Source organism: Halichoeres trimaculatus, unplaced genomic scaffold (genome assembly GCF_033239565.1).
Source record: "Halichoeres trimaculatus isolate MK-OKI-2021-1 unplaced genomic scaffold, fHalTri1.1 fHalTri1_scaffold_8, whole genome shotgun sequence".
Lineage (NCBI taxonomy): Eukaryota > Metazoa > Chordata > Actinopteri > Labriformes > Labridae > Halichoeres > Halichoeres trimaculatus.
Window position 1 is genome coordinate 31,146,568 of NW_027437186.1, and position 13,246 is coordinate 31,159,813.

At 37.8% G+C, this 13,246-nt stretch overlaps 1 protein-coding gene across 1 annotated transcript; it reads right to left on the reverse strand.

Moving 5' to 3' along the window:
* Positions 1-3,327: 3,327 nt before the first annotated feature.
* On the reverse strand, positions 3,328-12,552 carry LOC141795008 (polyunsaturated fatty acid 5-lipoxygenase-like). Its single transcript, XM_074675724.1, has 14 exons — positions 12,276-12,552; positions 9,995-10,193; positions 9,833-9,914; positions 9,642-9,764; positions 7,520-7,626; positions 7,067-7,239; positions 6,842-6,988; positions 6,550-6,753; positions 6,386-6,472; positions 5,763-5,941; positions 5,436-5,557; positions 4,462-4,562; positions 3,706-3,876; positions 3,328-3,609 (listed from the first exon to the last, which is right to left on the reverse strand). The coding sequence occupies exons 1-14, from the start codon at positions 12,423-12,425 to the stop codon at positions 3,430-3,432; spliced, it is 2,025 nt and encodes a 674-aa protein (XP_074531825.1). The 5' UTR covers positions 12,426-12,552; the 3' UTR covers positions 3,328-3,429.
* Between the last annotated feature and the right edge of the window lie 694 nt (positions 12,553-13,246).

Genomic DNA, 13,246 nt, shown 5'->3' on the forward strand with positions numbered 1-13,246 from the left:
GCGCACAGACTATTCAGCCTAAGATTTTTGCACCAGGGTTTTCACTCTGTGCTCAAAGTCTTGTTCCTCCTCTCCTGTCTTCCTTATCACTCTGGCACCAACATCAGATTACACCAGATTATTTTATAGATCAAAAAGGGTGTTGTAAAACACGACATTGGGGAGTTTCAGGAAATAAGTTAAGCTCACACCCATCACCTGGACCAATAAAGGCTGACTTACAGTTCCTCCCTCAAAACTCCTACACAGAGTCCGATCAAACAGAATCACATTATGGACATAAAGCTTTATCTTTAACATGTTTCCGTAGTTATAAAGGGCATTCTTAGTATTGTTTTAAGTTTGGTTTTAAAGAGTTTCCAGTGATATGAGACAGCATCCTCTGCTGTCTAAAAAAGTGATTAAAAGTGCTTAAAAGAAAACGTACCCAGGTACAGCTGCAGAAAGAAACAGGGAGAGATCAATAAAGTCTAATCTTATCTTATCTTATCTTATCTTATAAACCGTTCTGAGCTTCATACCTGTCAGGAGACATGTCCTGCTCTTGATGGAGCTGGTTATCTCTCCCAGCCCCATCTTCTTCATGGCCTCGTTCACTGGCTCCTCTACAAAGTGTACATCAGGATATATGCCCGGGTAGAGCTGCAGGAAGAAAGATGGAAAGGTTAGAAGCGAAGCTTTTTGGATATTGAAAAAGGGGTAAAGGTAAATTTGTTTGTTCATTGTTTTCCTGGAAATAGCTGAGGGCCCAAATGGCCCCAATGCGCCAGCTGCAATGTCCATGATCAGTAAGAATCTCCATGATCGAGGTCATGTCTGCCAAGCCTTTTTAGCTGGGAGGGGATCTTTGCATGATGGATAGAATGCTGGGGATCCATGAAAACTCGTCAAACTTAATGATGGACACAAAGGTGTAATATAACCATCATCCATAACACACCTGTCCATACGTAACATCTACATGACTGTTACTCTGTCAGCTCCTCACTTCAGGAACATTGGGATTTCTGTCCTGAGATTGTTGACACATTAATTCTGATGGTTAGACTTAATCTTTGAAAATCTTTTCTTGTTTTGTTGAAAGGTTTTCTGTTTTATTTCTCTGAGCACATTGTGCTAGAACAGGTTATGGAGAATTACAGAAAGAGGATTACAACAGTGAAGCTCAGGCAGTGACAGTAACACGTTCTGCTTTTTTCAAGAAAGCAGGTTCATCACTGTCAGTACAGTAAAATTCCTCTCAGCTTAATAATCGTGTCACAGATCTCCAGTAAAAATACTTTGTTACCTTACTTAAGAAGAAATTTGGGGTAGCTATACTTAACTGGAGTAGTTATTTTTTAGCTGACTTTATCTTCTACTCTTTACATTTTTGACAAATATCTGTACTTTTTACTCCCTACATTTTAAAAATGATCTTGTTACCCTTGTTTTATTTTGGCTTGTTTTCATTACAGCCTGTCATTGAAAAAAAAAAAAAAAAAAAAAAAAAAGATGAACACACCGTACACAGTCAGTTAGCATAAAGAAGACCCAGTGCCGCGCTCTGCTGACACACAAACGGAAACAGCACCTACTAACTACGGTGGCTCTAATGGTAAAAACATAATAGTTATTCAGAAAATTATCAGCAACCTTAAATTACTAATGCTTGCAATGAGACCCTACTGATCAACACCAGCTTCTCAATTTTTTTCAACATTAACATTTTGAAAAAACTTCAAAGTCACTAGCTTTTGTCTTTGAAGGGCATTTGTTCCCCTTACATTACATTGACTTTTATACTTCAAGTAGTTTTGAAACCACAACTTGGTTTCGATCAACTTTTTCACCGGACCTCCTGTGGGCCCAACCCATAGACATTATATACGTAGACGCCTCATTGACTGGCGCTGCCTATTGGAGCTGACACAGCTGCCGGCCGCGAGCTTGGATGGGTCTCGCACGCCGCCCTGGTGCGTTTATTATACGGAGAGGTGTATGCACAAGTATTATGAGCATAACTCAGCGATTTTCACACGGATACATTTGTTACAAACAACAGATATGTACTAATAATACAAGTCAAGGTCACACATTTTAATACATTCTTTCAAATTAAAATACTTTTTATTGTGCTATTTTTTGTCGTGCAATGAGACAGGACAGTGAGACGACAGACAAAACGTATGAGCAACAACATTTTTGTGTTCATATATATATATATATATATATATATATATATATATATATATATATATATATATATATATATATATATATATATATATATATATATATATAGGTATTTCTTTTAATTACTACTTAGTCGTGGTTATGTTGTGTTATGTCATGACTGTTCAGGGCGTAATGACGCGTCTATGTATATATGTCTATGGGCCCAACCGACCAAAGGATGTCCATGGAAGTCTGCGCATGTCTGTGCCTGCGCCCAATCTCACGCGCCCACGCGCGAACATTCAGGGGTGACTGGGAGTTGCATATTTCCTCCACTTCCCCAGAATTTGACAGCTGTGACAGCTCGGAATTTTGTTTGCAGAAAACCAGAAAGCCCTGCACCTGCAGGGCACGGACAGCGCCCCGTGTCCGCGTCACTTGTGAAGGTTTCACAGAAAGAAAAGTTTTTACCCAACAAAGGAAATCTGTCATCGTGGAAGAAAATGGATAAAAACCGTTTTATTTAGTCAATGATAAAAACCCTCAACGACTCGTGCATCGGCATTAAAAAAAAACAAACAAAAAACCTACAGACGTGGGTTCATCCAAGAAGTCATTACAGAGAAACACTTTGTAAGAGTGAGTCCAAGCGCAAATAGCCGACATAACAATGCCTGTGCACTTTAAAGAGAGAAAAAAAGAAAATAAATAAATATATATGAAGAATATAGCCCTAATTTTTTTCTTCATACCGGAGAACTACTTATTTCAAAGCAAAAGGTCTGTAGCATGCATTTGCTGCCTGGCAGAGACACACCTTGATACTGTGATGAGTTGAATGCAGCGCCCTCTGCTGGTGATGAGCTGCTTCTGCAGTCTGTGGATTTCTCAGCACGGTTTGTTTGTGCGTATTGTCATTTTACATGCTTTGTTGTATGTGTTGAGCCTCACAGGTATTCCAGACCACACACATAAACACACAATTTTAAAACTGTATTTAGTAACAATGAAAAGTGTGTTTAAGCAAAGATTAGAGAGCGATCAGCAGCAACACTGAGAGCAGCTTCTCCTTTATGGATTGACATGCTGTCCTACTTTTTATTCAAGGTGGTTTCAGCAAAAACTTGTAATCCAAAGAACTGACAAAAGTTGAGCAGAACAATACAGTGAGTTATCAAGTTTAGAATTATTTTTTATTGGTATATTTGGAGCAGGGTTTTACAAGTCAAAACTTATCGTCCTCTCCTGTGTGAAGAAGTGTTTTTTTACACCTCAAACAGCGACACTATTTGGGATTTTGTCAGGGGACATGTTGTAGTATGGCAGCTTCTTCCCCTCATTCCTGCTCTTGATGGAGCTAGTTATCTCCGCCAGCTGGTTCCTGAACTTCTCCATGGCCTCCTTCACGGGCTTCTCTATGAAGTGCTCATCAGGATACATGCCCAGGTAGAGCTGCAGGGAGAGAAAGAGTGGGCAAAGAGACCAGAAGATGATTTTACTGAGATGTGTATGAAATGATGCTGGTGTTTTGACACAAGATGTCTGTACCTCGTTCTCCTGATACTGGCTGAGGGCCCAGACAGCCCCCAGGTGCCAGCTGGAGCGTCCACGATCAGGGAGGCTTTCAATTATCAAGTTCACATCCGACAAGCCTTTTCGGTTGGGTGGGGGTCTTCGCATTGTGGAGGGAGCATTTGGGATCCAGGAACACCAGTCATACTGCACAAGGTACACAGAGATACAGCAGTTACTGGTACAAGATGAGCAGTGCACTGCAAAAAACTTAAATCTTATCAAGTGTTTTTGTCTTTTTTTAAGTAAAAATAGTCTTATTATACTCGATATGAGCCACTTTCAACTTATAAATCCAGAAAAATGTCTTGTTTCAAGTTATCAGAGTACAAAAATGAGGTTTGAATCTCTTGTAACCAGTAAAAAAATCTGCCAATGGAACAAGAAAAAATTGCTTGAAAATTTCCTTGAGACTAGAATAATTTCTTAATACAAGTAACTTTTCTCTTGTTCCATTGGCAGATTTTTTTTTACTGGTTACAAGCAATTCAGACCTCACTTTTGTCTTTAAATAACTTTAAACAAGACATTTTCCAGGATTGGTCAGGTGAATGTGGCTCAAATTGAGTCTAGAAAGGAATTTTTTACTGAAAATAAGACAAAAACACTTGATAAGATTCCATGTTAGATGTCTGAATTTATCAGAAATAATCCACAACTGTAAGAAATGTATTACTTTTCTTGAAAAACAGTCAAAGAAAATATGAATACAGTGAATCATCCATAACTCACCTGTCCAAAGTTAACAGCTGCGTGTTGGGCTGAAGCAGTGAACACGACGACGGTCAAATACTCCGTCAGCTCCTCACGTGATTTTAGGGACTTTGGGAACCCTGTTCATGGATCATTGACACATCAGGTTTTGAAAGTGAAGCTTAATCTTAACTTGTTGATGCCCATTTTTTTCCACAGACTTAAGGCATATCATTTTATCACTTGAGTGCCTCTGAATCGTTTTATGTATTTTTTTCTTTTTTGTGCTTTGTTTTGAGGAAAATAGCATTTTTTAATGACTGGCAACAATTGTAGCCAGTAATCACACAGCTTGTCACTAGGTCACCTAATAGTTGCAAAGAAATAATAATAATTATAATATAAACCATTAGAATTAAAATGTTATAACAAACAAGTTGCACCTAAATAAGTAAATGAGCAATCCTGCAGGCAATGTTTGCCTTTAGTTAGCGACTGGCTATGTGCCCACTTTTATTGCCACTTACAGAAATGGCCCACGAACAAATAAACATTTTTATCCCAGGTGGGGATTAATACAGTGTATCTTCTATCTTCTTCTAAGAAAATGACAGTAATACACTTCAGCAATAGTTTTCACCAGTGGGGCAAAATGGGTTAATTCGTAAAACTTCATTTTCTTTTGCTTAGCGTCCTGTGTAACAGATCCTTGCACAATGCTTTACAAGAGGTAATGGAGAAATGCAGGAGGAGGATTTCAACACTAGAGCTCAGGCAGTGACACCATCACTGTGACTCCTGCAGCTTCCTGTCACCAACCTCAAACCTTTCGTCTCTGACTGAACAGATATGAATTTGAAATGCTGCCTGTTCCCTGTCACACCTGTCTCCTCCAGAAAATACTACACCCCTGACATGAAGAGTGATCTGCAGCTCCCTGTGGAGAAGGAACTGAACACTGTTTTGATGTATGATTGTTGTTTTCAAAGAGGAAGTCTGTATTGTGTACCCACCACAGTGGTCGAAGTCCTGCATACCGAAGCTGCACACATCTTTAACAAAGGCCTGGATTTCTTCATCTTCCTGCACCGTCTCATCGCTGGTGTAGTAGATGTTCACCACATCAGACACAAAGCTGCAGAAAAAAACAAAAAAAAAATTAACTTCTCCTTCAAACCTGTAATTTCCTAACACAAAGTAAAAAATGTCTTCACAAGTCTTCCTGTTCATCCTTCGTGTGGCTCGTACTCTCTCCACTAAACACACAAACTTTTAAAAAATGACGACTGTCCGTATAAAAAAAAACACCATAATTTCAAAATACAGGAGCTGTTTCTCACTTCTTGGTGGCCTCCCACACCCTGTAGCCGTCATCTCTGTAGAAATACGTTGGCAGCTCGTCCTTCTTGTCCACACCACGGGATTTGATCAGATCCGGGAAGCACAGAGACCTGAAGGTCAGAGACTTCATGGCCTTCTGGACCAGCTGGACGTGACCTCCTCCACCCGTAGCATTGGCCTAAAGAAGGATGGAAAGATGAAGCAATGTCACATTTTTTCACTTTTTAGTGCTGCAGTGTTTTTATATCAGCATGCATGGAAATGTGAAATCGTGAACAGCTTCTCAAAAAGTTTGAGAAGCGTCTTGGGGGCATGTTCCTCCCTTTTTTATGTCTAATGTGTTTTATGTTCACTTTGCAGCTTATTATGGTTATTTTGCATGCAAATTTTTTTCTGCATCCAACTTTTTTTCTATCAGTTAGAGGAAATGAAAAGGTCTTTTTGGTTGATTCCTATGTCTTTCATTTCCTTTTGTATCAATAGTTTCTTTAATTTTTGCAGGTCACTGCTGCCTTCGAAGGCTTAAATCTTTCCCTGTGCTTTCCTGTTCACCAACTCATCTCATCTTCCTCTTTTCTTCCTCTTGTCTTCTTCTTCTTCTCAAACACAGCATCATACTCACCTTGTCAAAGATGCCACACTCACAGATCAGCTGCTCTCTTGCTTTGGTGTTGATGGCGATGGTGAAACGAATGTGTGGGATGAGGAGCTGAGAAAAAGAAGATCGATTAGTCAAACATGAACCATCAGGTCAACAATATGTTAAAGGACAACCCTAAGTTTTACCTTATACACAGGGTGAACAGCAGGAAGTTGTCTGTACATGGCAATAGCAAAGACCTCAGTCATCAGGTGAGTCCTCAGCAGGTGTGTGATGGTCTGGTGATGCTGGAAGTCTGCAGAGCGGACCCAGATCTTAGCCAGCATCCAGTCGTACTGACCGTCAGTGGGCAGGAAGATCGGAGTGTCTTCACCTGGAGTCTGACCAAGCTGGTGAAGACACAAGCAGGAAAAGTGAGTCACACTGTGAGACAAAGGAGTGTGCTTCCATCTCTCAGTGTGTAACACATCATATTACCTGAATGGCGATGGGCAGGATCTTGTTCCTTGCATTTTTGTACAGCAGACAAATGGGAGCTGCAAGGTACTGCAGCGTGCACGGGTCTGTTTTGTTGGCATTGATACCTTCTAACACCTCATAGTCTGTAATGTAGATGTTACCTGCCTGGAGAACAGATCACAGATCAAGTTCTAAATGTCAAAAGAAAAATCAGCAAGTTTTCACCCTGAAAAAAAAATCTACCTCTATTTCCTGCTCCAGAGTCATATCTCTCTCCAAACTAACAGAAACCATCTCATGAGTGACAGGGAACTTCTCAGGAAGTTTGGTGCACTTTTGGATCACCACGGGGTTGCAACCATTCAGGAACTGGTACCCAAACATGAAGTCCTCTTTCCAGTGTTGCATCACGTACTCTGGATCAAACACAAAAGCAAAGTGCAAATTTAGGGAAACATAGTGTCACACAACTTTAACTTATCTTGACTTGGATAAAACTGTAATTTAATGTAACACTATGTATCCTAACATGACCTAAAAAAAACATAAAGTAACTTGTAATCATAAACCATAAAATGATGCAGCATCTTCTCCGTGACATTTCACCACAAAACATAACAGACAGGGCCTTTTTTCAGTGAGACATTACATAACATAAAATGATATTTAAGAAACAAGCGTTACACTAAAGCTTACCTGAAATTGTGTTTTTGATTCTTACAAAGATTTTCTCAAAGTCTCCAAAGTCGCTCCAGGACGACTGAAACATGTGCATGAACTGGTTCACGAACAGGTTCTCTATTCTGGAAATGACACCATCATCATCATTAACACCACCACCATCATCATTATCAATATCACCTACATCAGCCTTTTCATTCTATCACTCCTCAAAAGTCATTTTATAATTAATTTCATGTCTTTGCTATTTTCATGTTACATAAGACTCAAACACTGGAATCAAAGTGAACTCTGCTTGAAAAGTAGGGGAGACTGGGGAAAGTTGTTACATTTTGACATTTCTGTCTTTGACTCTGACCTTTATTAACCCAGTGTCTTCAAACTGCTGTACAAGCTTTAAGTGTTTGCTAATAAATGACCTAGAAATTTCAAAACTGTGCAACACAAAAAGAATGGTTTAATCTTAGAAAGCAGGAGTGAAATGTTACAGCTGACCCTACAGTCCAGGTCAGTCGTAACATACCTTGTGGTGAAATGAAATGTTAAGAAACAAGGATCATGACAATAACTTAAGGTATGAAGCTTTTTTTTTTTTTTTTTTTTTAACTTTTAAACAAAATTGTTATGGTTCTGCAGAGTAAAGGCTTTAATCCTACAACACCAAATATATCATTTTTGATACATGGGTTTCAAAGACCTCTATCTTATTAACATGATAAATAGTTTCCTTGAAAACCTGCTTAAAAAATGTTAGAAAAATAAACGTATTTTTCTCCCTTGAGAATTGTAATTCCTTTTTACAGGCAGATGAAATTATATTGAGGCCTTTTCAAAATGGCCACTCTCATGAAGACATCCACATGCTTTTTTTCAGGAAAGTCAGTGCAAATTTTTTAAAAGCTGTGGTAAGAATAGCAAAATAAAACTTAAGATAAGTTAAATAAAATAAGTATTTTCTGCACTGAAAGAATATATGTTGCAAACCTAACTGTATAGGTTGCTAGGTTTTGCTTGTTTTGTTTTGTTGTTGATTTTCTGTATGCATTTTGTTAAAAGCGTTAATAAACTCATGGAGTGCAAGCTTCATGGGCCCACAGATGACATGTCATGCTCTTCACCCATTTTTCAAATGTTGCATTCAATTAACGATGAGCTAGCTTAGCTTACAGCTAACAGCTAAAACATTACAAAAATAATCTGCAAGAAAGATAGCTAAATAGATATGTGATCAACATGATGTATGTTAGGTGAGTTCAACAACAAAACAGGCTGTGTAATTGCAAAAATAATATAAGCATTAAAAAAAAAATTCTTACATCAAAATAGTGTTTTCCCTTACAAACTTAGCTGTGTCTGCATGTTCAGAGTGAATCAGGTTATTCATAACGTGTTCCTAATTGGAGCAATTGCAAGTGTTACAACTGACCCTGGTCTCCCCTAATGCATAACCTAAGCTGTTGTTCAGCCAGAAAGCTCATATTAAGAGGGTTGAAACTGTTTATAAGAAGCAGAGAACTGTTTTTATTTAGCATGTGGGTCCCCAACATGTATCACCCCTCACAGATTAACAGGTGGGTGCATGGCAGCAGAGGGAGAAACTGGAAATTTTGTAGCTTAAGTTGACAAATGTAAAATCTGTTTAGTTGTTTCCAGCTTGAACTAGCTTGCAGGCTTTTCTCCATTAAGCCTAATGTTGTTTCTGCAGAAAAGATTTGGAGGAAAATAAGTTTACCCTGCCGGTTTCCGTCAACAAAGATGTAACATTTCTGTCGACATCTTTGAAGCTTTCTTTGAAAAATTACCCAAATCATTTCTTTCCCAGTCTCAACAACTCAGACATCATCACAAATCATTGTCAAGTGATTGTATTTTTGCTGCACACAGCTTTGTTCAGAGCTGCTACACGAGCATGCCTGTTTTGATCTATTTGTGTTCTTGTATCTATGTGCAACCTGAAAGTCTGTATGAGTGTGTGATGCAAATGTCCCCAGGTGATACACACACAATGAAGCTTCTGTTTTCCAGCTGCAGAAAATAGAAGCAGGTTATGAGGCTGCAGACACACACCTGACGAAAGCATCAGAAAAGTTTCCTACTGATCAACAGATAGTTGTTTCTGTTAGAGGGGAGTACGCACGCTTTACTGTAGTTCAGAACAAAATCCACTCCCTTCTCACTGTCAAACTGGATGTCTCGGGGTAAATCCCGGTGTCTGTTTGCGTCTATGCTCATTGGAAACCCAGGCTGCCACTCCCTCCATCTGTTAAAGAGAAAAGATGTCAGAAACAACCTCTACGTCATTTTATCTCACCTGCACAACAAACTCACCTGTAGGTTTTCCTCCTCGTATCCAGCTCTTTTTGTCTGTGCTGCTTCACCAAGCTGGTCTTATCATGCTGAGGCAGATGTGCTGAAAACCACAGAAGAAAAAGTGAGTGATGGAGCAGGCAGGACAGACTCAGACACATGAGAACAGCTTCTTAGATCCACCTCTTCCATCTCGCAGCACCACTTCTTTGTCGTCCACCAGCCAGCGGAAACAGGGGAACTCGATGTAGTCTCCAGAGGGGGTCTTGACTGTGATGTACCTGCAGTACCAGTCATCGTGTACCCAGTACTTCTTCTTCTCTATCTTCACCAGCACAATCTCACCTAGGTCTTCTCCAACCCTCACATCATAGGAGTCCACCTAGGGATGAAGTCAGGGCAAAAAAACAAGATGTTATTTACGAAGGTTTCAGCTAATCAGCCTAGAAGATAAAATCTGTTTATGAGTCTGTGTTTTTTGTGACCCGAAACAAAAAACCATAAAACCAATTTTCATTCATTCATTTGATTTCATTTCCTTAATTGAAAAAACTTGCAGATATGGAGGTTGCATTTTTTTAGCAGTGCATTCAAACAGAAATGTTTGATCTGTTTTTTACATTTCTATGTTCTCACAAAACTAAGCCAGGATGACAACAGCTAAATAAGAACATACAGCAATATTTGCACAAAGGTAGCCTTTATTTTGTATCAATTCGCCCAACAAAGTATTTTAGGCCTTTTCTAAATCTTTGACAGGGGATGCACTGCAAAAAACAGAAATCTTATTTTATTTTAAATAAAAAGAGTCATTTTTTAAGACTCAATATGTGCCACATTTACCTAAACAGTCCAGAAAACTCTTGTTTTAAGTTATTTAAAGACAAAACTGAAGTCTGAATTGATGTAACAACTAAAAAAAAATCTGCTAATTGAACAAGAAAAATTAGCTTGAAACTTGGATAATGTCTTAAAAGAAGTAACTTTTCCCTCGTTCCATCGGCAGATTTTTCTACTTGTTCTGAACAATTCAGATTTCATTTTTGTTTTTTCAAATACCCTGAAATAAGACATAGGACAAAAACACTTGATAAGATTTCAGTTTTTTTGCAGTGTGCCACTTTCTCAACATAATTTGGGCGTTTGGGGCTAAAATGTTCGGGAACACCTAGTCTACACTGCAAAAAACAGAGATCTTATCAAGTGTTTTTGTCTTATTTGAGTAGAAAATGTCTTTTTCAACTTTAATGAGCCACATTCACCTTAAACAGGCCAGAAAAATGTCTTGAATTGTTTGTGACAAGTTAAAAAAAATCTGCCAATGAAACAAGAGAAAAGTTACTTGTACTAAGACATTATTCTAGTTTCAAGCAAACTTCTCTTGTTCCATTGGTAGATTTACTTTTACTTGTTACAAGCAATTCAGACCTCATTTTTGTCTTTGAATGACCTAAAACAAGACATTTTGGACTATATAGGTAAATGGGGCTCATATCAAGTATAACAAGACAATTTTTTACTTACAATAACACAAAAACACTTGATAAAATTTCGTTTTTTTGCAGTGGAGTCTGGGATGCACGCTTCAGAGGAGGCTGGCCCTAAAGTGGGAAACTGGGGTTTGAGTCAAGAGGTGCCTTTTCAAATTTAGACAAAATGAACTAAAATTTTCTACAGTTGTAAAAAAAAAAAAAAAAAAAAAAAGTTGACATGTGAAGACAATATTTGTGTGCTACACAAAATTTGGCAGTTGACACCGGAAAAAAATAAAATCTTATCAAGTTTCAGTTAATCAGTCCAGAAAAATGTCTTGTTTGAAGTTATTTAAAGACTAAAATGACGTCTGGATTACTTTTACCAAGTTTAAAAAAAATGCCAATGAAACAAGAAAAAAATGGCTTGAAAATAGAATAACATCTTAATAAAAGTAACTTTTCTTTTGTTCCATTGGCAGATTTTTGAAGTTGTTTCAAGCAGCACAGACCTCAATATTATCTTTAAATTACTAGAACTAACAAGACACTTTTCTGAACTGGTCAGGTGAATGTGGCTCATATTAAGTCTTAAAGACATTTTCTACTAAAAACAAGCCAAAAATACTTGATAACATTACTGTTTTTTCCAGTTAACCTATCACCAGATCTGACTGGGGGAAACATTTGACCCCAACTGTGAACGCACCTCTTAGGCTTCAGCCTCCTTGATTGTTACTTTAAATAAAAGCTGCATCTAACTTTCCATCACATAAAAGTCCAGTGATCAAAGCAGTTTGTGTCAGTAGAAGTTAAAATAGGAACAAGTTTTGTTAGTACCCCATGATCAAATGGCTCATTTTACAACAGACTGTCCATCTGTTGTAACTGCTTCCCCTTTTAACAATCATAAAACAACCAGCCACTGTGTGCTGCTGCTGATGCATAAAGTAAAAATCCTCCAAACTCTTCAAAAGTGTAACTCTACTTACCGCCCCCCTCTCAAAGTCGTTGTACAGAGGTTTGTCCAGCAGCGTCCTCTCACTGCATCTCTCCGTGCCCACCAGCGTGATGTAGATGTAATCATCTGTACCTGCAAACCACTGACTCCCTGTGGACACTGTCACTGTGTAACACGGCATGGTGACCACGCAGGGCAAAGAAACCCACACCACAGAATTGCTACAAGATATTTGCAAAAGTTTCAGCTTCTTATTTAGAAAAAAATCCCATTTCTCTCGCACAAACACAGAGAAAACGTGTGACCAGACAGAGGAGGGAGGCGCAAGACACCAGAAAAGCTCTCCCTTCTCAGTAATATGAGCAATCTCCACCCATATGTTGTAAATGAGGTTAGACCACAACACATCTTTCCCCTGTAGGTGTGTTAGAGACATTTCCAGTGTTCAGGTTTGAATGTCAGCACAGAAAAATGTGTTTTTTGGTGTGAAGTTGATATCAAATCTACTCACTTTGTCTGCAGATATAAAGAGAATGATTAATAATTATTTGCAATAATTAATTATAATATTAAAAAAAAAATAATAATAATATATATATATATATATATATATATATATATATATATATATATATATATATATATATATATATATATATATATATAAAATATTATAAAATACATAAATATTATAAAATACATAAATATTATACGAATATATAAATATTATATTATATGTATTTAATATATTTATTTATCTATTTATTTAAATAAATAACATTTCTAAAATATAAAATAAAATACATAAATATTGCAAATGCAATATTGCATTTCCTTGTACTTGTTGCAATGACAAATAAGGTCTATTCTATAAGAAATACTTCAGCACAGCCTTAAACATTCAATTAAAGAGTTTTAATTGTGGCAGTCTAACTGTATTCAGAAAAATGATGTGGACGTGAAGCACACCACGAAACATACGAGCACACACACACAAACACA

What these genes read in the sequence shown, in the direction of transcription:
- LOC141795008 (XM_074675724.1), bottom strand. Translation starts at nt 12,425, where the DNA reads ATGCCGTGTTACACAGTGACAGTGTCCACAGGGAGTCAGTGGTTTGCA. An exon ending in GTGTGGGAGGCCACCAAGAA is followed by an intron (nt 5,558 to 5,762) that starts GTGAGAAACAGC and finishes TTTTTTCTGCAG; the next exon opens with CTTTGTGTCTGATGTGGTGA. An exon ending in GCAGGACTTCGACCACTGTG is followed by an intron (nt 4,563 to 5,435) that starts GTGGGTACACAA and finishes ATCCATGAACAG; the next exon opens with GGTTCCCAAAGTCCCTAAAA.